At 36.1% G+C, this 25755-nt stretch overlaps 1 protein-coding gene across 2 annotated transcripts in view; it reads right to left on the bottom strand.

Moving 5' to 3' along the window:
* LOC145672954 (pancreatic lipase-related protein 3-like) overlaps positions 1–25755 on the bottom strand; it is a 175085-nt gene that overhangs the window by 125406 nt on the left and 23924 nt on the right. Inside the window, exon 1 of one of the 2 annotated variants that reach the window (XM_081742207.1) lies at positions 11254–11510. The exons of the other annotated variant lie outside the window; for it this stretch is intronic. Within the exon in view, the coding sequence (XP_081598333.1) occupies positions 11254–11356 (103 nt within the window). The 5' untranslated portion in view covers positions 11357–11510. Of the gene's footprint in view, positions 1–11253; positions 11511–25755 lie in introns of those variants that run through there. 2 annotated transcript variants of the gene reach the window in all.

Below are 25755 nucleotides of genomic sequence, written 5' to 3'. Positions count from 1 at the left end.
TACAACCATTAATTTCTACATTTCAAGGTGCGTAAATTATATATTCTGTGTTTATTATTACTATTATAGGGTTTAGAATCAATCAAGCATTTCATGATATTTTAGAGGGATCAAGATGGGTGCCGGATAGATAAGTATTTGAGCGTCAGGCTCTTATTTCTTTTCAATTTAATATTTAATCAATGATTATTTTTCTCCCTCATTATTCCACCAAATCGTATTCCAAGATCATAAATTTTCATTACTCATTTGTGACCGTCAGCCTACATAACATATTCGTAGGACGTAAAACAAAGATTTCGTTATTATTGTTTCTATCTCTTTTCTCCATAGCTGTGAAAAATAATGCCTTCAACATCATAAATTTGTATGCCACTTGCCTGCTTTCGCTTTCAGTCGTCTTACTCTTCGGACATCACGAAGCAAAGCAGGTACTTTGCAGTTTTCATAGTTTTGAAAGGATGTGACATAACATAATGATGTTGGTGTTGCGATGTTCAGTACCGTAGATAATTAAACAATGCTAGTAAACAAATCGAGTAGCAATTGTAATTTTTTAGCTTACATGCCTTTTAGACCGGCCATTTTTTTTGTTTTTGTTTACAACATATTGTTATTTCTACTCTATATGAAATATATTCTGAGGTTGTGTTTTGGGGGACGTGGCAGCTCAGTTGTGGAGCGTTGACCTCTCCTGCGTGAAGTTCCTGGATCGATCCCAGCACGTGCTAAATGGGCTTTGTGTTGGAGAAACACTGTGTGTGATTTTTCTCGGGGTTTTCCCGTTTTCTCACACATTTTCATTCTACTATTCCATTCATTCTCATCATCATCGTCTCCTTGAGCATATCCGGCATAATCGTGGAACGTAAAACTCAAAAATTTCATTTCATTTCATTTCATATAAACTTTGTTGCAAAGTAACCTGATAGCTGAAGATACTTTGCAACACATACAAAAAAGTATTTTCAGCATACGAACATAATGTTTCTGTGCAGTGTTTTCTCTCTTCTATTGATACATTTCACTTTCTACACAAAACTGCATGCAGTCTACAAATATTGAGGTTGGACTTACGGTACCGGTGTCAGTACTTAGTACGAATTATTGATATTTGTAAAGAAAATTATGTATTTTCTGGTACCGACATAGGAACCACGTTCTGATAGTTTAGTATGTCCCACAAAAATGGCAACTCAAGAACAGCAAAAATCTTCGAGATCTGATTTGCCTTGGTTGCTCTTTATATCCAAGAATATCATCGCAACCGTAATCAGTGGAAGATTTACGGGATTTGAGGCTTTCAGGCTGAAGCTCACCCAATTACAGGATTTCTTTTTTACAAAATTCTGATGTTAGTCATTCCTATGCGTCTACGCTTCAAGCCCTTCAAAAAGTCTAGTCGTTTCTAAATAAAGGAAGTCTTTCTGTGTGAAGTCACTCTCAAACTATTTTTCTGAATCCGCCGCTTTTCGTAATTTATTTTCCAACAAGAAATCCATCCCGACATTTACCTGAATAGGAAATTTTCCTAAAGTTAGATGGCAGGAGGTACCCGTAGTAATAATTTCCTATCTGAGGGGTTACGTTTGATCGGTGCAAAGTAGCCCCGATTAGAGGCTGAAACAACCTTCTCCCAGTTTTATTTTTCTATGACTTTAAAACGTTTCACACTTCAATTTCAACTATTGTCTCAAAGTCCCATTATACACAGAGTATTCTACGAAACTGACTTGACTTTGACGAAAATTCTTGTAGGTGATATCTTTCAAATTTTGTCGGCCTTTACAGTGACTGCTTTCCATACCTCTACAACAACAAACCCTTCAGGTAATTAGAACTGATGTTAACAGCCAACCAAATAGTCAATGTTCTATCTTACGGTGACAGTTGAAACTTTCTCTTTACAGTCCATCATTTTACCGACAGAGGACTGTGAAACTTTTGCCGTATTTTGTGCAAAGTTAATCCAGAAGTGCAAAATAATCCTGTCTTATGGTACTTACAGAATATTAGTCAGTAATTTTCACATTAATTTTAAAGGTGACAACAGTTGGAGCCTAGGGCTGTGTGATATTTAAATCGAACGGTTGATATTTTCAAATATCAAAACATCGATATCGAAATTTTTGATCGATATATCCATATTCTTTTCTCTCTTTCGTATTTCTATATTTTCGATTTTTGATATTGTTTATATTTCGATATTGCTGTATTTTTCAATATTTCGAACAAGTTTCGATAGTTTGTCGATATCGATTATCTATATTTAAATTCGGATATCGCAAAGCCCTATCGAACCCTTCGGAAATGAAGTTTTTGGCTATGGACCTGATTAGGGATGCACACGAGACAAGACGAGACATAATTTTTGTTACGAAATTCGAGACGAGACAGAGCTCTTCCAATAGAAACGGATCCAGTTTTCGAGACGATACATAACTTTCACGGCACCTTTTCGAGAGGAGACACTCTCAAATCTTTTCTCTTGCGCATCCCTAGACTTGATCACGAGTTCTCAAAAAAAAAAAAAAAAAAAAAAAATGTTAATGAGAAATAACATCTAAATACAATATCGGTAGCTAAAACATTTTTGTTTTCATTCTTCAGTAATGCATTGTTATTAATCTCAGTATTTTATAGTGTATTCTTAAGCTTAAGGTGATGTATAATTAAATTTTGAATTCAGTTAACTTATTTTGTTTCTTAGATTGTTTTCAAAATGTATGTACAAACGTTTATTTTCATTTTTGAGTGTTTAAAGTGACGTATAGTTATTAAACATAGTATTTAATATTGTACTCTTAACGTGAAAGTGATATACAGTTAACTTTAGAATTCAGTTAACATTTTTCTTTCTGAAATTGCTTTAAAAAGTATGTAAAAACGTTTTTTTCTTTTCTTTCTTGAGTGCTAAAAGTGATGAAAAGTTATTAAGCTTACTACTTTATATTGTATTCTTAACCCTAAACTGATACACAGTGCGTTTTTGAATAAATTATGTCAAGTTATTTGAGTGACGAACACTGATAGAAAATCCTGACTATTACTGGAACATTTTGATTTTAAGGTGAGGACTACTGGTGCAAGGATTTTAAAATATTGTTTTTCCTTCTACTCCTTTTTGAATTCTGACTACATGGGCATTATAGGAAGGATCAGTGAGTCTTTCCAACTACGGTATAGCTCCGACAGATTCACAATGCTCAGAGAAAAGACAAAATAGTATGTTTTCAACCTTAAAGTGAGAACCACTGGCGTTTTTACCCTGCTATGCAAAAGTAAGTGAGTACTCCAATGGGGTTCCAATGCGGTCCCTAATTTCTGCATTTTAGATATATGGAAATACATGTCTCTAAAATGTAAAGAACTGATTTTTTTTAACTGAAAACTGCAATTCGGTAAGCCTTATGGATACCGAGATATGGGAAAATAAAGAGAGATACTATAGGTATGTGGGTCTTGCATACTTGACGCTACAATTCGGAAAATGAATTAAAATATGACTAACGGCCATCAAGATGATGTCAAATAAAGGGGAACCAACACAGTTAAGGGGTTTTCGTTTCGCTAAAATTTCCGAAGTCGTTCATGGACAGTTAATAAACACCAGTAGCAATTTCATCTTAAAGTAATTAGATATATTCATGGGGTGTTAGAACATCATGGAGTCTACCAATATTAAATTTTAAAAACTTTTGAAAATATAATGTGACATTTGTAAACAGTATTTGAAATATGTGTTTACCCAAAACTTCCAGCTAGTACATCTAACATCTGGAGAAACACTGTGAAATAAAAGTGTATGAGATCTTGAAATTTCGGAAACAATTATTGGTCGCAACAAAATTAAATAAGATGGTACTTCTATGGGTTAAATGAGTACCTCAGTACAATTTCGATCGAAAGATTAGTTCAGTCCTAGGTTTTCTTCAGGCAATTCCAAGGGTTCATCGAGCTGTACAAAAGAATGAAAATTCGCTGTCAATATCTAAGATAGTAACCAAGATAAAAGGAATTATATATTTTATGGCGTAAAAATAGAGATCTTTATATATTTGTACTTTTGGGTCTTTCCTATAAGAAAGAAAATCAGAAAACTACTGTATATACCTTAATAGACAATTCAATGGGCGGGGACACAGTAGCTTAGTGGTAGGGTGTTTAACTAATCTTTTTTTTTGCAGAAACTATTGGAGTATTCACTTAACCCATAGAGATACGATCATACTTAACTCCCTATTTAATTTTAAATTAAATAAAAGGAAATATTTCAGTGTAGCGACCCACGATTATGCATTTCAGTCTCAGGGAGATTTTGATTAAAGCAAGTGAATGTTGTTGGCAGAATTGATGGAATGAAAGGTGGGAGGAAAGAGAGAACCCCGAGAAAACCCACGAATACGATGTCCACTACAAACTGACTTGGCCGCGGATAGAACCAAGAACCCAATACACCAGAGGTAAGCATTCTACCACTAAGCCACTGTGCCCCCGCCAATTTAATTGTCTATTAAGGTATATACGGTTGTTTTCTAAAATTTCTTCTTCTTACAGCAAAGACTCAAAAGTACAAATCCATGTGGGTCTCTATTTTTACGACGTCATAAAATACACAATTCCTTATATCTCGTTTGCTATATTAGATATTGACAAAAATGTTCACTTTATTTCAGAGCCCGATGAACGCTTGGAATTGTCCAAAGAAAATTTAGAGCTGAATTAATCTTTCGATCGAAATTGTACTGACGAGTCTGCGGTACTCACTTAACCCATAGAAGTACCATCTTATTTAACTTTTGTTAGGATCAATAATTGTTTTCTGAAATTTCAAGATCTAATACGCTTTTATTGTATGGTGCCTCTCTAGCTGCTAGATGTACTAGCTGGAAATTTTAGGTAAATATATATTTCTAATACTCTTTATAAATGTCAAAATATATTTTCCAAAGCTTTTAAAATGTAATCTTGGTAGATCCCATGATGTTCTTAAACTCCATGGAAATACCTAATTACTTTAAGATGAAATTGCTACTGATGCTTATTAACTTTCCATGGCCGGTTTCGGAAATTTTACCACCTAACACGAAAACCCCATAACTGTATGGATCCTCCCTTTATTTGACAATATCTTGATAGTCATATTTTAATTAATTTTCTAAATTGTACTGTCTAATATGCAAGCTCCACGTACCTATGGTGTCACTTTTTATTTCATCATATTTCGGTAACTGTTAGGCGTACCGACTTGCGATTTCGGTAAACACACACCTCTAAGGTTCTTTAAAACGTTATTAAAACATATTTTAGAATGTTTAGAAATGAGAGTTCTGCGAATATTATGGTACCCGAAAACCCCCATCAGGGCGTGTGTGTAGTGTATTTAATTGAAACTACTTTTGAGGTGGTTGTAAGCTCTCGTAATTACGTTTCCGAAACTGCCCATCTAGTACGCAAACCCCACATTTCTATGGTGTCGTTCTTTATTTTCCCATATCTCGATATCCATAAGGCTTACCGAGTTGAGGTTTTCGGTAAACAGATATCAGTTCCTTACATTTTAGAGACATACATTTCCATATATCTAAAAAATACAGACATTAGGTACCCCATGGTACCCCGAACACCATTGGGGTACCCACTTACTTTTGAATGGTAATACATTTTGAGTTGTTGTTCAGCATCAATAAACACCTCATATTTTTTCTACGTGCAACCCAAAAGTCCATACCTGACCGAACAGATTTTTTCCATTTAATCTCAAAAAGGTTAAGATATTTTGTATTGTTAAGTACAACCAAATTAAACACACTGAATATAACATTTTAAATATTTTCTGATTTTTGTTGCAGGTATTTCGTGCTTCAAACCAGGATTCTGCTTGAAAGACAGTCAAAAGAAGCAGTGTAGGTTGTGGCTAAAAGTACGTCCTTTCTGAAGACAGACCCAGTTGTACTTACATTATTTTGTACGAATATATAACCCTAATAAAGATACTGTACTACAAATTATTTCTTTCTTCCATAAATTATAATAAAATATTATCTCTGTTTAAAGAAAATGATTGTTAATGTTAAGTCATTTTAATTCTTTTTCTCTGTAATAAGAACATTATCCCTCGCAATATTTTTTATCTTTGTGCTATTGCGATTGGATGAAGTAAAATTCTATACGAAGCACTATTATTTCAGACATGCATTAAGAACTAATGTATTGTTCTGTATGTAAGACAATGTGTATACTGAACATGTCTAGCGAAGGTGTTGTTTTAATACAGAATCTATAACTCAGCTTTTCAGTAGTCAACTTTATTGGGAATCCGAAGAAAGAAGTTAAAAAAAAAAAAAAAGTTGGACTTGTGTGTGTTCGTGTTGTGTGTGTGTTCGAATTCTGGACTAATCCAAATTATCCAGAGAAATCATTATATATTTCTTTGTTGCTATTTCAGATGTATCCTTTATCCAAGTCGTATGAAACGGAGACTTCATACATCGCTATACTTTCTATGAACTATGTTCCGTATTTACTTAATCACTTTGTAACTTTCTCTAGTTTTGACAAGACCGCAGGTGACAATCGAATAGTTTAGTGTTTCACTCATGTCACCTTGTGACTAAGGTACGTCCTGTCGGTATATATATGGTACTGGGTTCAATTAGCGATAAAATACATTTTTAGCGTTAAACAAATGCAAAAATCTACACGAAATGAGATACCGTGATCTCTGACTTACGGATAACACCAAGCAACTAATGGTACTGAGTGTGATTGAGTTTACTAATTACTATTTGGCTAAAATCAGTGTTCCTTTATCTATAGTTCTTTTCGTGCTTTGAATTGCAAAGTTTGAAATAACCGTTTTAAATTGTGTATATATATCTTCCGAGTAATTCTGAGAATCATTGCTCTTTCTTTAAGCAATGTATGAGACTGTTAAATTGCTCGTTGCTTAAAGTGTTGCACTAAGAAGGATGCATCCAGGAAAGTCCAGATTTGCAGAACGTCTATAGCAGGGAAGAATAAATATGTTTAGTCGATGGCTGCACAACGCCTCCGCTGTCACCACGTTGTCACACAGCGAATACAGCGAACGTTTAAGAGTATTCTGCACTTACTATTAGGTATCGGCCTGGGAACTTTGGCGCATCTACCCAGTCTCCTTCTTGGTGTTGCATTTTTAATAGCGAGTACTGAGTAGGAATCATCTTGTAAGCGAATACGTTTTCGGCTGACACTACACTTTTAATTATTGCGACATTAAACAAAAAAAAAAAAAAAAAAAAAAAAAAAAAAGAAAAAAGAAAAAAGAAAAGACATAACTTACCTGTTAATTAAAATGTACAGAGAAGTTATTTCTGGAAAATTCTATTCAGGCCTCTTGTGGTAACAACTGCACTTTAGAAGAAGATACTATTAAGGAAAGGAATGAGGTAAACTAATCTTTATATCGTACAAGCAATGGATGATAACAGCTTAATAAATGATTGTACGTAAATCTTGTTTGAGTTTGAATATAGGATTGTATAAGGCTGTGCATTTTGCATTATTATTGAAGTGCTGCAACTAACTAACTGCAAACCATATGATAAATTCTTACAGTAATATTGATTTACTCTGTATGGAAACGAAAATAGTTTAATATATGGTTAACCTCCTTTGTGCCCATAATTTTAAAATTAACGCTTGTGTCACTTTTCAACACTTGGCTTTGCAGTAGCTTTCCAACGAATTAGCAGGAAGCCCAAACTTATAGGACACCCTGCAGGTAAATACATTTCTTTGGACAGTTTCACTGCTCCAAACTAAGATTTGAAAAGTGTAGTATTGTTAATTTTATTATTATTGGCACAAAGGAGATCAACCATATTTTAAGCTATTTTTGTTTTCATACAGAGTAAAACAATATTTGACAACATTACAGTAAGAATGTATCATGCACTTTGCAGTATGTTGCAGCACTTTAATAATGGTGCACTATACGTACACTCTAGATCCTGCATATGTCCGATCCATACATTACAAGAAGGCAATACGTATTCGATACAGGTAAAATCTGTATATTTCATATGGACAACCTATTAGCTATATACATCCGATCTATACATTACATATGGCCAACCTGTACGCGACATACTTATAATCTATATGCTGCATGCAGACAGTCTGTAAGCTACATATATGCACTCTGTATGGTGCATACGGATATTCTGTATGCTGTATCTGGACAAGCTGTGTGCGACATAAGGAAAATCTGTATAATACATACGTACAATACGTATACTGTATCTAGTCGTACGTATGGGGCACAAGTACAATATAGATGCTGTCTCGGGGTTGAACGCAAGAAACATACGTACAGAACGTATATTGCATACTTCTTGAAATCATGCTCCGTCCTGATAGTCAGTGTATGTCGTCATTATTAACCCACATGCTACATACGACCCTGACGTCACAAAGCTAGATATCACCTCCGTATATACTTGTTACTGCAGATGACGTCACACGAATGACGTCATTGCACTTATGCAGACAGTACGTATAATACATACTCTTTCAGCTATACGTTTGCTGCAGGATGTTATATACGGTTGTACGTTAAGTCCAGAAACTACAGGAATTACGAATGTAACCTACGTTTTTAAGTATGCCACCTACAATTTTTTTTCTCAGTGTACTACGTACGCATTGTTGTCAACAAATTATAGAAAATATATTGACGGTTGAAGTAGTGGCATAGCAACATATAAGATATAAATTAGGGGTGACAAAACAGAGCCTTGCGGCACTCCTGCTCGAAATACAAAATGGCGAGATTGAGCCTGATTAATTTGGATGAAGGCTGAATGGTGATGAAAAAAATTGTCTATTCTATCAAATTGGTAGTCTATCAAATTCCAAACAAAGAATAATATTTAAAGATTATGTAAGTATGTATGTAGCCACAATCATGTAAGTATGAAACATCAGGGAAATAGCATTGAGCTTCAATGCGATGGTATGGTACATAAAGGAAGAACGTTCGGTAAAGATTATTCTTGTATGCATTCTGTGTGGATTTATACCCTTGCAGGGATGCAAATAACCACTCGCACTGGGCGAGTAGTTCATCCGTGCGGGCGAGTATTTAATATCGTACGAAGGTAAGTAAATGATTTCTATTGTGGGATGTGGGCAAGTAGCTTTTTTTTTTCTTGGGCGAGTAAAATTTTGTTGCTTATTTGCATCCCTGCCTTACAGCGACTGCAAACTCAGTCCGCCCTTGCGCTCTATCTCTGGGAGCTATTTGTATCCCTCCGCTTATTCTGTCCCCGTCATTTCTCAGCCGGGTGACGAAATAAATCTGTTGTGGTGTTGGAAAGAATGTCGTTTTTATCTGATGTAATGGATAGTTTTTATTTTGCTGGAATGAAGTTTTTATTCGTGTAATATATCTATATGAAATATATACAATGTTTAGTTGCAGATTTTATATGTTGTTGATTGCTTTCTTCTAACAGTATTGCACAGTACTACTAATATTATTAATAATAGTTTTAGTATTATTGACGTAACTTTTGCCGTTAGAATTAACCGCGTTTCTAACCGCATTGTGGCAACAACTGCACTGTCACAGTTGTGTGTAGTTGACGAAGACTTTCACAACTAAAAAGCAAGTGAAAGGAACCCTGCAAGAATCCTAAACTGCAGAAAACTCGCAAAAAGTAATTTAGTTGTCCTAAGACTCATCTAGATACACAACTCTAATGTGCAGAAGCTCTAAACTACAGAACACCTATAATTTGGGATTTCCTTCTCTTCAGTACTTTCTGAACATCACCTCCTCATATAACGATCAAATATCTTCTCCCGATCAGTGTTCTGGACTCTCCTATAATCATAAGCATCCTGCCATCACCAGGGCCGTAACTTGTTGGGGGACAGGGGAGGCAACTGCCACTCCAGGGAAGCTCCCCGCCCTTTCAAGGGGGGCCCCACTTTAAGACAAAATGTTCTTACTTCATATACGATACGAACATGAAATTATAAATGAAGCACCAAATTGGTTCACTATATTACATCAACAAAACACCACACAAAAGGTAAATAAAACGAGTCGTGGGCCCATTTCATTAAGGAATATCTATTATTAGAGGCCCTAGAAATAATATTTAGTCGTATGGCTTTGAGATTTGTCAATATTGTCCCCTTAATTAATTTGTCGTGTATGGAACTGGCCCAGGGCTGTAAGTAATGGCCCTGCAGAGCTTACCGTGCGGAAGGACCAACAGGCTCCGGGGCCCATAAAGAGTAAGAGAAAGATGGAAAGAGGGGCCCAAGAATTAGAAACAACTTTTTCTTGGGGGCCCAAATACGCGTATTAATGTTTCCCCCCCCTGAAAAAAATTAAGTTACGGCGCTGGCCATCACATGGCAAGTCACAGTGGCGGATCTAGAAGGTAAAACCTGGGGGAGGGAAAGCCAGAACCCAGACTATGATAGGTATATCATGAGTTTACTATAAATTTTCAAGAATATATAAAAGAGTTTAAGTTATTTTTGTCACTCAGAAAACTGGAGGATACTAGGCCCCCAAGGCTAGATCCGCCACTGATAAGTCATAGAACAATCATTGGCTGATTTCTTCACCTTGAGATAGCCAATTTGGAAAGACAAATGAAAAATTTAACTAGTGTTGCCACAAGAGTAAAAAAAAAAAAAAAAAAAAAGTCTCGTTTCGAGTTTATCTCTTTTCTACGCCCGTATCCACGAGGGGCTAGGGGGCTGCCCTCTAAAATTGTATTGGCCCGCCTAAAATTTTCACGTTAGGCTTGCAAGAGCTATAATATTGTTGGATCGAGCTCCCCTAACTTCTACTGGCCCCCTCTACATTTTGGGGTGGCTACAGATCTGCTCTCTTCTCGTTTTCGAGACGAGACGAGATCTTTCTCATCTCGTCGACAACAGCACTGATATTATAAGTCAGATGTATTCAATGATGGCTCTCTAGGGAAAACGCGTCAGTAATATATATCGTTACAAGCCTAGGGAAAAGAGCTTTCCTTACTGTAGTGACTCGGAACTGTATGAAACTTCCTTCCTTTAGCTAGAAGTGATAAAATTTTAATATTTACCGTTGTGTCTCCCTTGAAGAATTGCCACTGCATGTATTGAAAGTTCTGACTTGCACTTATATATATATTTTTTAATTCCTACTTGTAAAACTCTAGTTCTCACAAATTAAAAACAATTAAATGGTAATAATTGACTTACCACTGTTTTCGTTCCAAATAACATCTTCCGTACTATTTGTCACCAAGTTGTTTCCGGAAAGAAAACCAAACACAGACAAAACTATCGCAATTCTCCACAACATTGTATAAGCACCAAGACTTATTGAAACCACAAGTAATAATATTTGCTGTCTATCGTACCTAGAGGGGAGCTTCCTTTCTCCTTACAATTACGTAGGAAAAAAAATAATCGTTACAGCAAGACCTTAATGAGACTAGCTTTATCCTCACGGTCATTTGTCGGAACTTCAAAATCAGTATGCCTCACGTTCATATGTGGTGTCCTCTTACTCCCCCTTAGCACCACCACCTCACTCCTCCAAACCGTATCCAATTATTACGTAATATCGATGTGTGTGTGTGTGTGTGTGTGACCTTCTTTGCATTAGTTCTGTCGCAATAACATGTGTGTGTGTGTATGTGTTTGTATATTTATATATGTGTGATAGGTTCCAGTTACTAATATTTGACACTAGATATGCCTGAGAAGAAAAAAAAATGGATAAAAAAATATTTAAATTCAATTTCCAGTTTTCAGATATTCAGGCCAGAGCGATTCAACTACCGGCAATAAGAATCTCCAGTCATATTTTAAAGCTTGTTTCTGTTACGTACATTTAATGAAGTCATTTAAGCTCAGACATAAAAAATAAGGAATTCTAGTGGTCTTCCATTACATTAAATGAATCCTATTCTTCTTACGTTTAATAGTACTAATTTAATGTAATGTTCTTTAATTAGTTCATGTCATATGGTCAGACCATTAATTTCCCATGATTTCAACAAATTCCTTACGGTTAATCGTGGAGTTTTAACTTTCCTCTGAAGTGGACAGTAGCACTTTCACACAATGAAACATTTATTTAAAATTCAGTTTGTTATTTTAGGATCAATTGCCTTTTTAAAAAATCACGTTCTTTGGTGTTGCAATCAAGTAGCTGAACCATCTATTATGCTATTAATGGTGAAATCGGGAGCAAAAACACGCATCCTAACGTTTAAGTTCACATGATTGCAAATTTCACGTTATGATTTTGCTAATCATCTCGTGCAAAATCGGTAACAAAAGTATGTTATGCGATAATTTTTAGTAAAAGGAAAATGATTTTGAAATAACATGATATATATACAAGGGTCACTACGAAAGTTTTGAGATGTGAAAGAACATACATACGTAAAATCAATTTAACACTTATATTTTCTCAAAGTATTCACCATTACACTGTACACACTTTTGCATCATCAAAAAACACTTTTGGAAGCAGTGTTGCTAGTTTCTTTTCTTCAAGTGTTGAAAGTTCATTCTCGTAAGCCACTACAGCTTCTTCAGGGCTGCAAATTCTCTTCTCACGCACGCGAACTTTGATCCTGGGGAACAGAAAAAAAATCACACGGGGCCAGGTCAGGGCTATACGGCGGATGAGTCATAAGTTTGACCTCCATAGATTCTAAAAACTGAATTGTGATTTTGGTCGTGTGTGCGGACGCGTTGTCATGATGAAGCAGGATCCCACGCAATCCAGTTCTTGGACGCCGTTCCCGAAGCTTCTGGAACACTTTTGTTAGGCAAACAGCTGTGTACCACTGAGCAGTAACAGTCCTTTGTTCTTCAAGTGCAACAGTTGCAACTTGGCCAGATTTGGAGAAACAAGCTGCGACCATCTTCTTCCCCACACTTCGCTGTCACTTCACTTTCGTGGGTGGATTTTCGTCTGGAAAGATCCAAACTGTAGTCTGGCATTTATTTTTAGGGTCAAATTGATAGATCCAAGTCTCATCACCAGTAACAATGTCAGAGACGCGTCGAGAATTGCCTTCATCAAATCTTGCAAGCATTTCTTCACACCATTACACGCGCATGCGCTTCTGCTGTTCAGTCAAAGTGTGAGACACCCAACGAGATGAAACCTTCCTGAGCCGAAGATGATCATAAAGAATTTTTGTTACTGCTGGCGATTCAATATTCACTGTAGATTCAATGTTCTTGAAAGTTGTTCGAGGATTTTCTCGAATCATTTGTTCCACAGCGGCAATGTTTTCATCTGACACACCTGTTGCCGGACGTCCAGCTCTCTCTTCATCTTTAAGCGATGTCCGGCCTCTTCTGAATTCATCTAACCACCGAAAAATTGTAACACGGGAAGGAGCAAGGTCCCCAAATGCCCCTGCAAACGGTCAAGGCTTTGTGTCTCGTTCAAACCACTTTTGAAATCGTAAAGGATCATTGCCCGAAAATGTTACCTTTCGAGCTCCATTCTAGACAGCAGAACATTGTTCACATCAACAAACAAGTGAAGGCGATACAGCCACGCCAATAAGCGAGGCGAGTTGAAACTTGCTTCGCTTCTTCGCTCTGGATACCACTACCGAACGCAATTGTTGGAATTCAAATACTGTGCCACATCAATGCGTATCTCAAAACTTTCGTAGTGACCCTCGTATTTGAGTAAAACACGAAATAATGGAAAGAGAGGGAATTTGTTGGAAATAGGTATTTTTAAATCTACAGTAAAATAGTGGAATTTTTCTAGTCATACGAGCTTTTGGGCTCCAAAATTGATAAGGTGCGCTATGTAAAATGAAAAAGAAGGAAACGTTTGCACTTAAGGAGTCTATTCGAAAGGAACATAAGGACACACAAAAATGGCACGATAAACTAGCACAATATTTTTTCCATTGAACGTAAATGAGATATGACGCCAGTTTTCGAGCACATTATCCGGGGAAAGAGAAGGAAGGAAGTGGCCTGGGACCATTACGTTAGGTACCAGTGGCGTAGGGAAGAGGGGGCAGGGAACCCCCAAAGAAGTCCGATAAAGTACTTTGGTACTTTGATGTTTGTAATTTTTTAAATATATTTTTATGTTTATATATTTTTGTTCGTAATTTTTCTATATGCACCTATAACAGCACTTACCCCCCAAACACACATCCTGGCTACGCTACTCTTAGGTACTATCCCGGCACTTGCCTGGTGTGAATGACGGAAATCCAGAAAAATCATTACTCAAGATCGCTGGCCTGAAAAAGCTGTTACACTTTTTCGACTGAGTGTCCCCACCGGGAATCGAACCAGGGACCGCTCGCACCAAAGGCGAGAGCGTTTGCGAGTACGTCAGACGGGGCCCCCACCCAAGGAAGTTCGTGGTGGACATAATCGTGGTTTTCTCATGATACTCCATTTCCTCGCACATTTTCATTCCACCAATGCTTCCATTATCATTCCCTTATCTATTATCTATTATCCATTATCATTCCCTTATCCATTGTCCATTATCATTCCATTATAGTCTCCCTTAGCATAAAGAACATAATCGCGACACGTTAAATTAAAAGATTTAATTTCATTAATTTATTTGTGAAGGATTTTTAATTCTTGCATTTAAATTTCCTTCTTGTTTTCTTTTATTATGTCACATTTTAAATATCCTACACGTATACAGTATGCGTTCATGAATTGAAAAATAAATTTATTATAGATAAAAAGTAATAGTCGAGAAAGTGATTGTTGACGTCCCTGGGAAATGAAGTGTGTCTCTTAATTACTATTAGCATTTTAGGAAAACATGCAGTTAGGGATGCGCACAAGACAAGATTTGTGTCTGTCTCGTCTCGAAAATGTGCTATAAAAGTAATATCTCGACTCGAAAAAAAATATATATTTCTCAACTGGAAGAGCCGTGTCTCGACTTGAGTTTTGTCAGGGAAAAACCTGTCTCGACTCGTCTCGTGCGCATCTCTACATGCAGTTTACATACATTACGTGGTTGGTCGGCTACATTTGCGAAATTCAATTCTTTCCAGTGATACCAACGTGGAGCCTTATAAAATCCCATCTTGAAAGACAGAAATTTCCATTTTGCTCTTAAATTTCCCCCGCGCTATGCTAATTACGAACTTTTTTTAAAAATGTATAAAACATGAAAACTGAGACTACTATGTGTTACTTACTTTTTTGATATTCAGAGTGAATTATTCGTAAATTCTGATCTTCTAAATTCCTCTGAAGTATTTTCTTGAATTAAAAGAGAGATTATTGAAATTTTTGCTAAAAACAAGTATAGGCCTATTTTGTTGTCAGACTTTAGTTTTTCATCGCACATTTGTGCCATAATGTTCTATTCAACTTAATGAAACTAGAAAGATTCATTCTCCAGTTGTTCCATGTGAGACGTTTTAGAAATTGACTATTTCTTGTATGGTAATTTACTTTCTTCCGAGGATGATTCTTTTTTTTTTTTTTTTTAAAAAAAAAAAACTTTCTACAACTTACGTTTCTTGTCGCTTTTTTTTTTAGTTTTAGAAGTTCCTGTATAAATCACTTTCACACTAATACACTGAGAAAAAAATGTAGGTGATGTACTTAAAAAGGTAGGTTACATGCGTAATTCCTGTAAGTTTTCGACTTAACGTACTACTATGAGCAAAATAAATGACGCGTCTCTTTATTTTGAAGTTTTTTGAAAATATCTTCATTTTCTTCATATGTTCGAAATTTCGGAAGGTTTCCCCAGCAGGACAGGTTAATAACAAACCCGTTTTTAATATTTGTGTTAGATATTAGCTTAAAATAAAGAAATTAGAAGCAAAAAACATTAAATCGACAGAAATCTCGAGAATTACCAACTCTGCTAAAGTGGGAAATTTTCAAGAACGCGAGGGAATTCTGCAGTTCAACACGAAGCAGTGACATCTATGTCATTGAGAGAAGCGTGGATTAGATCTACAAACGAAAATTTTAACGAAATATTTCTAGTATGTCTTATTATATGCATTATCAGCGAACTCCAAATATATGAATCTATGCTAAGTATTAACGTATAGATAATGCAAATAGTGGAAATTACCTATGGAAAAAGACGAATTGTTAGCCCAATCGTAATGAAAAATCGTCTCTACTGTAGAATAGGGTCAGCTTACGTAAGAAAGCAAATAGTTCAGTTAGATAAAGCAACGAGTCTGTATACCGAAGGTAGACGGTTCGAATCCCGTGGAAGTACTGTTGTCATTTTTATCACTAAGGTTATTTTATTTATTTTTTATTTGGGAAAGAATCAAATCGTAACATATGTGTAAAACTCATGACGATACCCAAAAAAAAAAAAAAGAGAGAGAGAGAGAGAGAGAGAAAATATCGTCGCATTTGCATTAGTGTCTCTAATTTTTGTTTGCAAACAGATTTCCCCTGTGCTCACTGATGCATAACGAATGTTTTCCAGTAAATGTTAATTCTAATTTGGAGAATTTTATAGTTTCACAATGTTTCTCACTACATAGTCTTCTATCTACGTGTTTGGATATTTTGATAACAGATTTCCCTATTAAATGTTTAATTTTCTCTATAAATATTTGTCTTAAATTGAAATTGTTTTGAATTTACTACATAAGCAAAGTTGCCCGAAGGAGGAGAGCTCAAGTAATAGATATTCTACGTAAAAGCAACCTATTGTAGAATGATGATGCTTCTTACCTTCAGCACATAATCTTAACGTTAGAGAGTCAGAGAGAGAAAAATCCTGTTTTTCCTCCCCTATGACCACTCATCTTAAAGCTCTACCTATAATGATTCGTGTCACATAATTTCGGCTCTCCAAAGACATTCATATTTATTATTATTATTATTATTATTATTCCTGAATATGCCACCCTTACATAATGTAGTAACTTTAGACATCTTAGTTTAAAGTGCTTTCTTTAGTAATAATTTGACCAACCACGTCACAAAATTTAAAATGTATGAATGTATGAGGGGACACGACGTTTTATTTCCCCTCCTCTCTTTTCAGCACCCTTCAACAGAAGGTATATAATTTCTGAGAAGCAGGGCAGACAAAATGAATAAGAAATATATTTAGAGCATCCTTTCCTCCTTCGTGAATGGAATATCACGTAGCATTTTTTATTCTACTGAAGACGACCCTAGGCCGTTATGGTTAGGTAACAAAAGAAATACCTAATATATTTATAGCGCCCCTTAATTGTAATTTCTTCTTTATTTGTTCGAGGCTTCCCTACAAAACCAAGGGTGACAAAAAGAATAGGAAAAGTGTCTAAAGATTACAAAAGACTTTATATTTTGTCAGAAACAAGGCAGTATATACACAACATTGCTTTCGTTAACAAGTGTTTCACCCTTGAGTCGCTTATAAAATTAGGCAGAATAACTTTTGCCGATCATTGTTCTAGAGGGATTTGTCCATGATGGTTTGGTGTCGAGCTAATAACGATGAGTATGTTTATTTACATCACTGTTAAAGAAATAGCAAACTTTCTGAAAGGAACTTACTTAGGAAACAGATCTTCCTTCTACTTAGCCAAAGCCCACTCTGAAAAATTGCATCTGGCGTTCTGAGTGAAAGTTCTATGGGACTATTAGAAAAATATATTCCCGTTTCCACGCTGATGGTAGAATTTCTTAAACAGTTATTGAATTACGTTCGAAGGGTAGGCGTAAATAGCGCCCCCGCAACAATGTGGCGTGGGGACTGCACAAGCTGCAAGACCAAAAAATATACAGAAAGTACGCAGGAGCGGAGCAGGCCAAATTTTCACACGGAAAAAGTGACTTTTTGGCGCCCTTACCCTAGTAGTAGCTTATATTTTACATTTTATCATAGTGTTTTTAATAGTTTAAACCAGGAGCGTCATTTCAGATTTTGCTTTGGGGGGGGGCAAGACCTCTTGATATAAGTAAAATTTCGCGTTTTTCACTAATTTACTACTATTCTAATGATAAAATCTATATACATCTCAAACTCAGGGGGGAAAATGCCCCTCCCTGCCCTCCCTAAATGACGCCCCTGTTTTAAACCCATTTTCAAAAACAAATCCATTACCTAGGAAAACTTCAGAAAGAATATGGCCCGCTATAAACAATACCAACTCCACCCCCCTGGTCTAGTGGCTAGCACGCCTGCCTTATGTGGTACCGGGTCCAATTCCCGGTGGATTACTGTTGAACGATAAAAGTGGTTCGAATTCCACTATAATTAGTACCCACATCTCCCTTGCCCATTAAGGCATAACCGTGGAATGCTAAACTCAAGCAAACAAACAAACAATACTTAATTTCCGGCACTCTTTATTCTACATGCCATCTCTCCATTTTTCGATACAGCCCCCTTAGTACTATGAAACTCTCTTCTTCCATAGTGAAATGGAAAAAGATCATATAATTGCCACTACTTTACAAGAATATAAACCAAAAACGTCAGTAGAAAGCACATTATAAAATTTACTTTTTGAGGCTCGTTTTGGTGCCCCTCTTTCTCTGGCGCCCCGGGCAGTCGCCCGGCCCTTAGTCCGCCCTTGAAAGTACGGACGCATAACTAGGGACTGCGGAGGAGAGGTTAACCTTCATGTTATGCCACTGGTTTGACGTGTTTGAAATGTTCAGTAAGTGATCGGTTAGTGAAATAATTTCGACGGTTACTGATGTTTAAAGTTTAGCTAAGACAAAGCTACCTAATCAAATACATTTGATATCGCGATGTCACAATTTGATTTTTCCTTACATAGAAAAGATAAAAACAATAGTAATAAAAACCCTTACTCGTACTGGGCTCCTAACTAACTAACAACCTAATTCGTACAGACTAGTTGCTCTGACCAACTGAGTTTCGATTTCTTACGCGAAAGTCTGTTATATTAAGAGGCATGCTTTTCATTATCAAAACTGTTCGAAGTAATACGAACATGGCTTAAGAACAGAGACGGAACTGAATTACCACTCGATTGACCTTGAGGGCAAATCACCAAAGCGTAGCTATAAACGTAAGTTCAGCATGGATTTCTCTGGAGTTGTGTTCAGTATTCCTATCTGCCAGTCATGCTTGTTCGTAGGAGTAACATGTTACAAACCTAACCTTTCGATAGCGCACGATGGCAGAGAATCAGAGAAAAGGAATTCTTGCCATTGTGAGCGTGGGATACCACCATGTGCAATAAAACTGACGCGTCTCCTTGAAGTGATATTTCATCGAAAATAACTCGTTTTCCTTTATATAGTCTATCCGAAGTTTTTGAGGGTTTTAAAATAAGGAAACGTCACTGACAAACAAGGACGCATTTAGGGGTGGGTCCAGGGGTCCGGACCCCTCTGAAACCCCAACTTTTCTGTAAATTTAGTCTAATTTTGGGGATTATCTTTTAAAATTTTATTATAATTTATCCTAATATTGAAGTCGGACCCCCCCCGAAATAAATTACTGCATACGTGTCTCTGACAATTTTCAATATATTCGTTAAATAATAAAGTAAAATAACTAAATTAGGAGCGAAAAGCTTCAACACGGACTAACTTTTGTCCACTGCCAATATTGTTAGAAGGGATATTAATATTTGGTCTAGGAATTAATTCGTGCGGTTGGTACGCACTCATTGAAGCTGTAGTACAAACACAAAATACATAAATATCTTAAGAAAAATATTGTTCATCGCTAGCCACCACTTTCGCCCATCTGTCAGGCAATGTACGGATTCCGTGGCGAAAGAAGTCCTCATCCTTGGAAGCGATCCAGTCAGAGACCCATGTTTCGATATCTTCTGAAGAAGTAAACCGCTGTCCAATCAAATCGTTGTTCATGCAATCGAACAAGTAGTAGTCCGAAGGAGCAACGTCTGGTGAATACGGCGGGTGGGGTAACACATCCCATCCGACATTTTCTAAATAGGTTTTGACCGGTTTTGCGACATGTGGGCGAGCGTTATCATGTTGAACAATAAGTTTATCATGTCTGTTCTCCCATTCTGGTCGTGTTCTGGCCAGAGCTTGCTTCAAGCGCATTAATTGTCGTCGATATCGTTCTCCATTCATAGTTTCAGCCGGTTGCAGCAGCTCATAGTACACCACACCTTTCATATCCCACCATATGCACAGCATAACCTTTGCACAGTGAATATCTCGTTTTGGTTGTGATGGACCTGGTTCACCTGGTTTCACCCAGGCCTTTTTTCGTTTAGGGTTCTCGTAATGGATCCACTTCTCATCACCCGTAATAATTCGATGCAGAAACCCCTTTCTGCTCTGTCGTTGAAGCAGCAATTCGCAAATGGTTTTTCGTCTTTCAACGTCTCTGTCTTTCAATTCATGTGGAACCCAATGTGACATCTTTTGAATCATTCCCATGGCTTTCAAGCGTTTGGAGACTGTTGTTTGATCAACGCCTAATGCTGCTGCAAGTTGTTCCTGCGTTTGACACGAATCCTGCTCGAGCAATGCTGTCAATTCTTCGTCTTGAAATTTTTTTGGCTGTCCAGCTCGCTCTTGGTCTGCCAAGCCGAAATAACCACTTCTAAACCGTGCAAACCACTTCTGACACGTTTGCTCAGCTAGAGCATGGTCACCATACACTTCCACCAAAATACGATGACTTTCAGTCGCACTTTTCTGCATGTTAAAGTAATGCAGCAGGACACCCCGCAAAAACACTTTATCAGGCACAAAATGCGCCATGTTCACTTAACTACAAACTGGTGTTGTTGACGCTTTAATCCACTGCCCTATACTACGAACGATACGCGATGACAGGGGTTTGCAACACATGTGTGGATACACGGAACTGTGGGACGCTCCGTTCGTTGCACCATCTCTTGTCCACCCGCACGAATTAATTCCTAGACCAAATAGCAAAAACTGCTAGTCAATGCTAAACCTTGGAACGTCATCCCGAACAAGTCTATTATTGAGAACTACATATGAAACATGTTATTAAAACTTATCCAGCTTTTTTCTGGCATGAAATTAAAATGCACTCTCCTAAAATGTGTATCTAAACATTGCTCTACGTATCTACGAAGCAATGAAAATTTTTTTATCGAAATATGTGAGCAGGAAACTCCAACAGCCAGCTATTTTATTTAAATCGTAATAAACCCTGTAACTGTATGTTAACGTGAGGACAAAGCTTGGTCCATTGGTAAAGTGTTTGAAGAATAAAAACTCAATGTTCTAATCTATCGAGTCGAATCTATCCAGTCACCACAACATTTTATTCTTATGTGTAACGATGAAATAAGAAAAAAAATGTATAACCGTTAAGACAAAACTTCAACCAAGTCTGAAGAGAACAATACTAAAATAGTAACACAATGACGTCAACCAAAAATTATTTCATGTAGCGTTTGGACGAAATTACAGCTGTTAACAATTGCAGAAGTAAAAGCAGGCTGATAGCTGTAATGTAGTCTAGACTTCTGAATGCATTTACTTCCTGAAAACTTCCGTCTCGTCATTGGTATGCCGTTAATAATTGTAAAACCTTTCAATTGGAAGTGAAATGACACAAACTAAAACAGTTTTAAATCAATAAATGTCTATGTGTAAAAGTAGGTGCCTCTTATCTATAGTTCTGAGTTCCTTTTACTTTGAAGTGACAAATGAGAGAAGAAAGTATGGTGTTCAAAAAAAAAAAAAATCAAATTTGAGATTTCAACGAATTTACACGTATTATAGCCCCTAACACCGAAAAAGTTATTTTTCGATACATGTCTATCTGTTCGTCCGTCCGTTCGCTACACTTTTCTGTGCACTCGCCTAGAGGCCATACCGTTCAACTTATCTGCACCAAATTTTAGTTTAAGATTTTCATAGTATTTCCTGTAGTTTTTTATTTCCCTCCTACTCCCAAAACAAGGGTAGTTTCCTGTACGATGAAAATAGAAAAAAGATATTTTCTAATAACTGACTCTAATGATCTTGTTTTCTTTCTTTTTTTAGAAATCAATATTCAATTAGCAACCCTATTTTGTGGTATAAGGCATTTATCTGAGAACAATCTACAAGGGGTAGTTTATACTAAGGGGGTGAGTTTTTTCTCAGTGATTTTCTCAAAATGGACTCAAGTGTTTTCGTTCATATTTCATAAATACAGATTTCATTAATAACTTATCAATATGGCATAACTCGTTTGTTCTAAAAAAAATGCCAGGGTTAGTTTATTCTTGGTGGAGTGTTGTCTGGGCGATTTTCTTAAAAACGATTCAAAAGAGTTTATTCATATTTCAAAAATAAATATTTCGTTAATAACCGAACAATATGGCAAAACTCGTTTGTCCTGAAAAGTATGCGAGGGGTAGTTTACTCTTGGGGGTGTTTTTCCTCCACGGTTTTCTCAAAAATGAGTCAAGCAATTTTGTTCGTACTCAGAAATAAATATTTCATTAAAAACCTAGTAATATGGAATAACTCGCTTACCCTGAAAGAATCCTCAAGAGAGAGTTTATTCGGGGAGTTATTTTTCCCTCACGATTTTCTCAAAAATTACTCGGACAATTTTATTGATAATTCATAAATAAGTATTTCATTAATAACCCTATATTTTAGTATAAGTCATTTCTATGAAAAACAATTACAACGGATAGTTTATTTTCGGGGTCAAGGTTATTTCCCCGACAATTTTCTCGAACGACAGGCGATTTTGTTCAAATTTCGCAAATAAATATTTCATTAAGAACCAAAAGTATACCTCAACTCATTGTTCGAAACAATTCACAAGAGGCAGGTTACTCCTGCCGTGTTCTTCTCAAAAATGACTCATTTGATTTTTTTCATATTTCATAAACAATGATTGCATTAATCGGTCTATTATATGTCTAATGAAAATGTGCTCAAAGTGTGAGTTAGTTTTGTAGTGTGGATTTTCTTCAATCGAAGTTTTTTATTCGATAATCTGACATTCGATGTATTTGAATAGTACGATAATTTTATTCGTATTATCCAAATACACACTTCAGTAACAACTGCGGCCTAACACAGTTAAGAAATTGAATTGAAAAAGTTTAGTGCGGTGGCCCTGTAATTGAATATCTTTTTGAGAAACTCCCTAGCTTTTTGTGGTAAACTCAGGCTTTTCTTTTTCGAGCGACAAAAGAGAAGAAAATATAGTGATTGTGAAAATAATATCAAATTCAGATTTCAACGGATTTACATGTTTCATGGCGTCTACATACCGAAAATGTGAGTTTTCGACACCCGTCCTTCCGGTCCGTCCGTTCGGCACACTTTTATATGCACTCGCCTAGAGGCCATACCGTTCAACTTATCTACACCAAATTTTAAACTTAGGGTTTACTTAGTATTCTTACAGGAGCTTTTCCATTTTTTTCCTACCACCTAAAATAAGTGTGGTTTACCAACAGCCGAAAATCGAAAAACGCTATTTTCTCCAAAATGGTTTTAACAATTTTGTTTATTTTTCATTAATCAATATTTAATTAACAACTCTATATTGCAGTATCAGATATTTCTCTTAGAAAAATTTACGAGGGGTAGTTTATTCTTGGAGGTGACTTTTTCTCGACGATTTTCTCAGAAAAGACACTGGCGAATTTAGTACACACTTCATAAATAAATATTTGACCTTACAACATGGTATAAGTCAATTGACCTGAAAAATATATGAGTAGTAGTTTATTCTTGGACTTGAATTTATTCCCTGTGAGTTTCTCAAACACGACCAGTTGGCAACCCTGTATCTGGACAACGAAGCTGAATTCGAAAACTGCAAGAGGACCATTTCTCTCCTTTTGATGTCACGAATCACCTCCCGAAGTTTGTGGACATCTTTCAGGTTCACCCTTAATGAAGCTTCTTTTCGAAAAGTTAACTATTAACTTTAGGCATTGTTTATCTTTTTTTAAATCACAAATGCCGTTATTAATTTTAAGGCAGAGAACTACTTCTGAGAGAATATATCTTGAAAAATAATTTTAAAACTTAGACTTTTGTTTTCGAGACATTCCAGACAAGACGAGACATTTTACAAGCTATCTCGTGTGCAAAATATTTGCCTCGTATTATCTTGGATGTCACAAAGCGCGTCTCGTCTCTTTCTCGAGACATGTCTTATCTCGTGCGCATTCGTTAACACTTGGAAAGGATTATCTTTCTACTCAAAGCATTGTTGTTATAATGGTTGCATATTTATGATAATTGCTGTCCACATAAATTACAGTCCTTTCAATTGAATTAATTATTATTATTATTATTATTATTATTATTATTATTATTATTATTATTATTATTATTATTATTATTATTATTATTATTATTATTATTGAAATTGCAATATCTAGTTTAACGTTGGACGATTATGCACCTACGCTAAGGAAGAATGATGATGAATGAAATGGTGAAATGAAGAAAGTGGGAGGAAAATGGAAAATCTCAAGAAAACACATACCCATGCACACGGTATTTGTCCACCTCAAATTTCACTTGGCACGAAGTGGAATCGAGCCACGGACCCCCTGCACCAAAGGTCCCTGCAATGCTTTATTATTATTATTATTATTATTATTATTATTATTATTATTATTATTGTTAATAATAATAATAATAATAATAATAATAATAATAATAATAATAATAATTGAAGCGAGCTTAACGAGTTTCAACCGTACGACTCAACCAACGTTTGGGTGCCTGTTCGTTCGTCTGCTCCTCTCATAAAAGACATTTCATTTTAATGAAACTAGTAAGTGCCTTCTTTTAGCTCTGCGAAGTAACTATTGCTTGGAATATGAATCTGCAAAACATAAGAGGTAAAATTAACCAAATGGTGCAAGTTTCCACTCATATATACAAAACAATTTTGCAATATCAACTACGTGAATCTTGTCCCATAAAGAAGCCGAAACCCCTACACCGAAGAGCCCTCCGAGATTTGATCATTGTCCACACGGACTGAAATTGTCATTTGAAGCCAAGACTTTAATATGAAGCCAATAATTTCTTTAAAATAGACGGAAAATTCGGAAGTTATAAGCATTTTCATATTTTTGCCTTTTCCCATAAGGGAGCCGTAGCCCCCTATACTGAAGAGCCCCACGAGATTTGATCATTGTCCACTCGGACTGAAATTGTCATTTGGAACCAACACTTTAATACGAAGCAAAATATTTCTTTAAAATAGACGAAAAATTCGAGTTATAAACATGTTAATATTTTTGCCTTTTCTCATAAGGGGGCCGTATTAGCCTACACTGAAGAGCCCCACGAGATTTGATCATTGACCACTTGGACTGAAATTCTCATTTGAAACCAAAACTTTAATATGAAGCCAAAAATTAAACTTTTACATCAATTTAAACTGACTGGGTTCCGGTTCACCCCACTATTAGCAATACTAATTATACTTTTTGTCCGTTTGAGCTGCTTCTATCAATGATTTGTCACTTAAGAATCTATTATACATTTTGCCATACAAACATGTTTCAGGATCGCCATCACTGCTATAATTCATTCAGATTTGAAGTTCAGCCTTCGCAGCATCAACACTAAATCTAACACCAGTCCAAAGTAATTTCATTGTTGAGAATATTCTTTTACATTTTGCATTACAATTCGATATGGCGAAAATGTAAGATGCTACAACGAACACTCCTTAAAAATTCGTGCCCACTCTTCTTCATCAGATACAAGTTCCTGAAGATTTCTAGACGAAATTATTTCCTTCAGTAAACAATATTCATAATAGAACTC

Source organism: Thermobia domestica, chromosome 16 (genome assembly GCF_964235325.1).
Source record: "Thermobia domestica chromosome 16, izTheDome1.hap1.1, whole genome shotgun sequence".
NCBI classification, from domain to species: domain Eukaryota; kingdom Metazoa; phylum Arthropoda; class Insecta; order Zygentoma; family Lepismatidae; genus Thermobia; species Thermobia domestica.
This window is presented reverse-complemented; position numbering and strand designations above follow the sequence as displayed.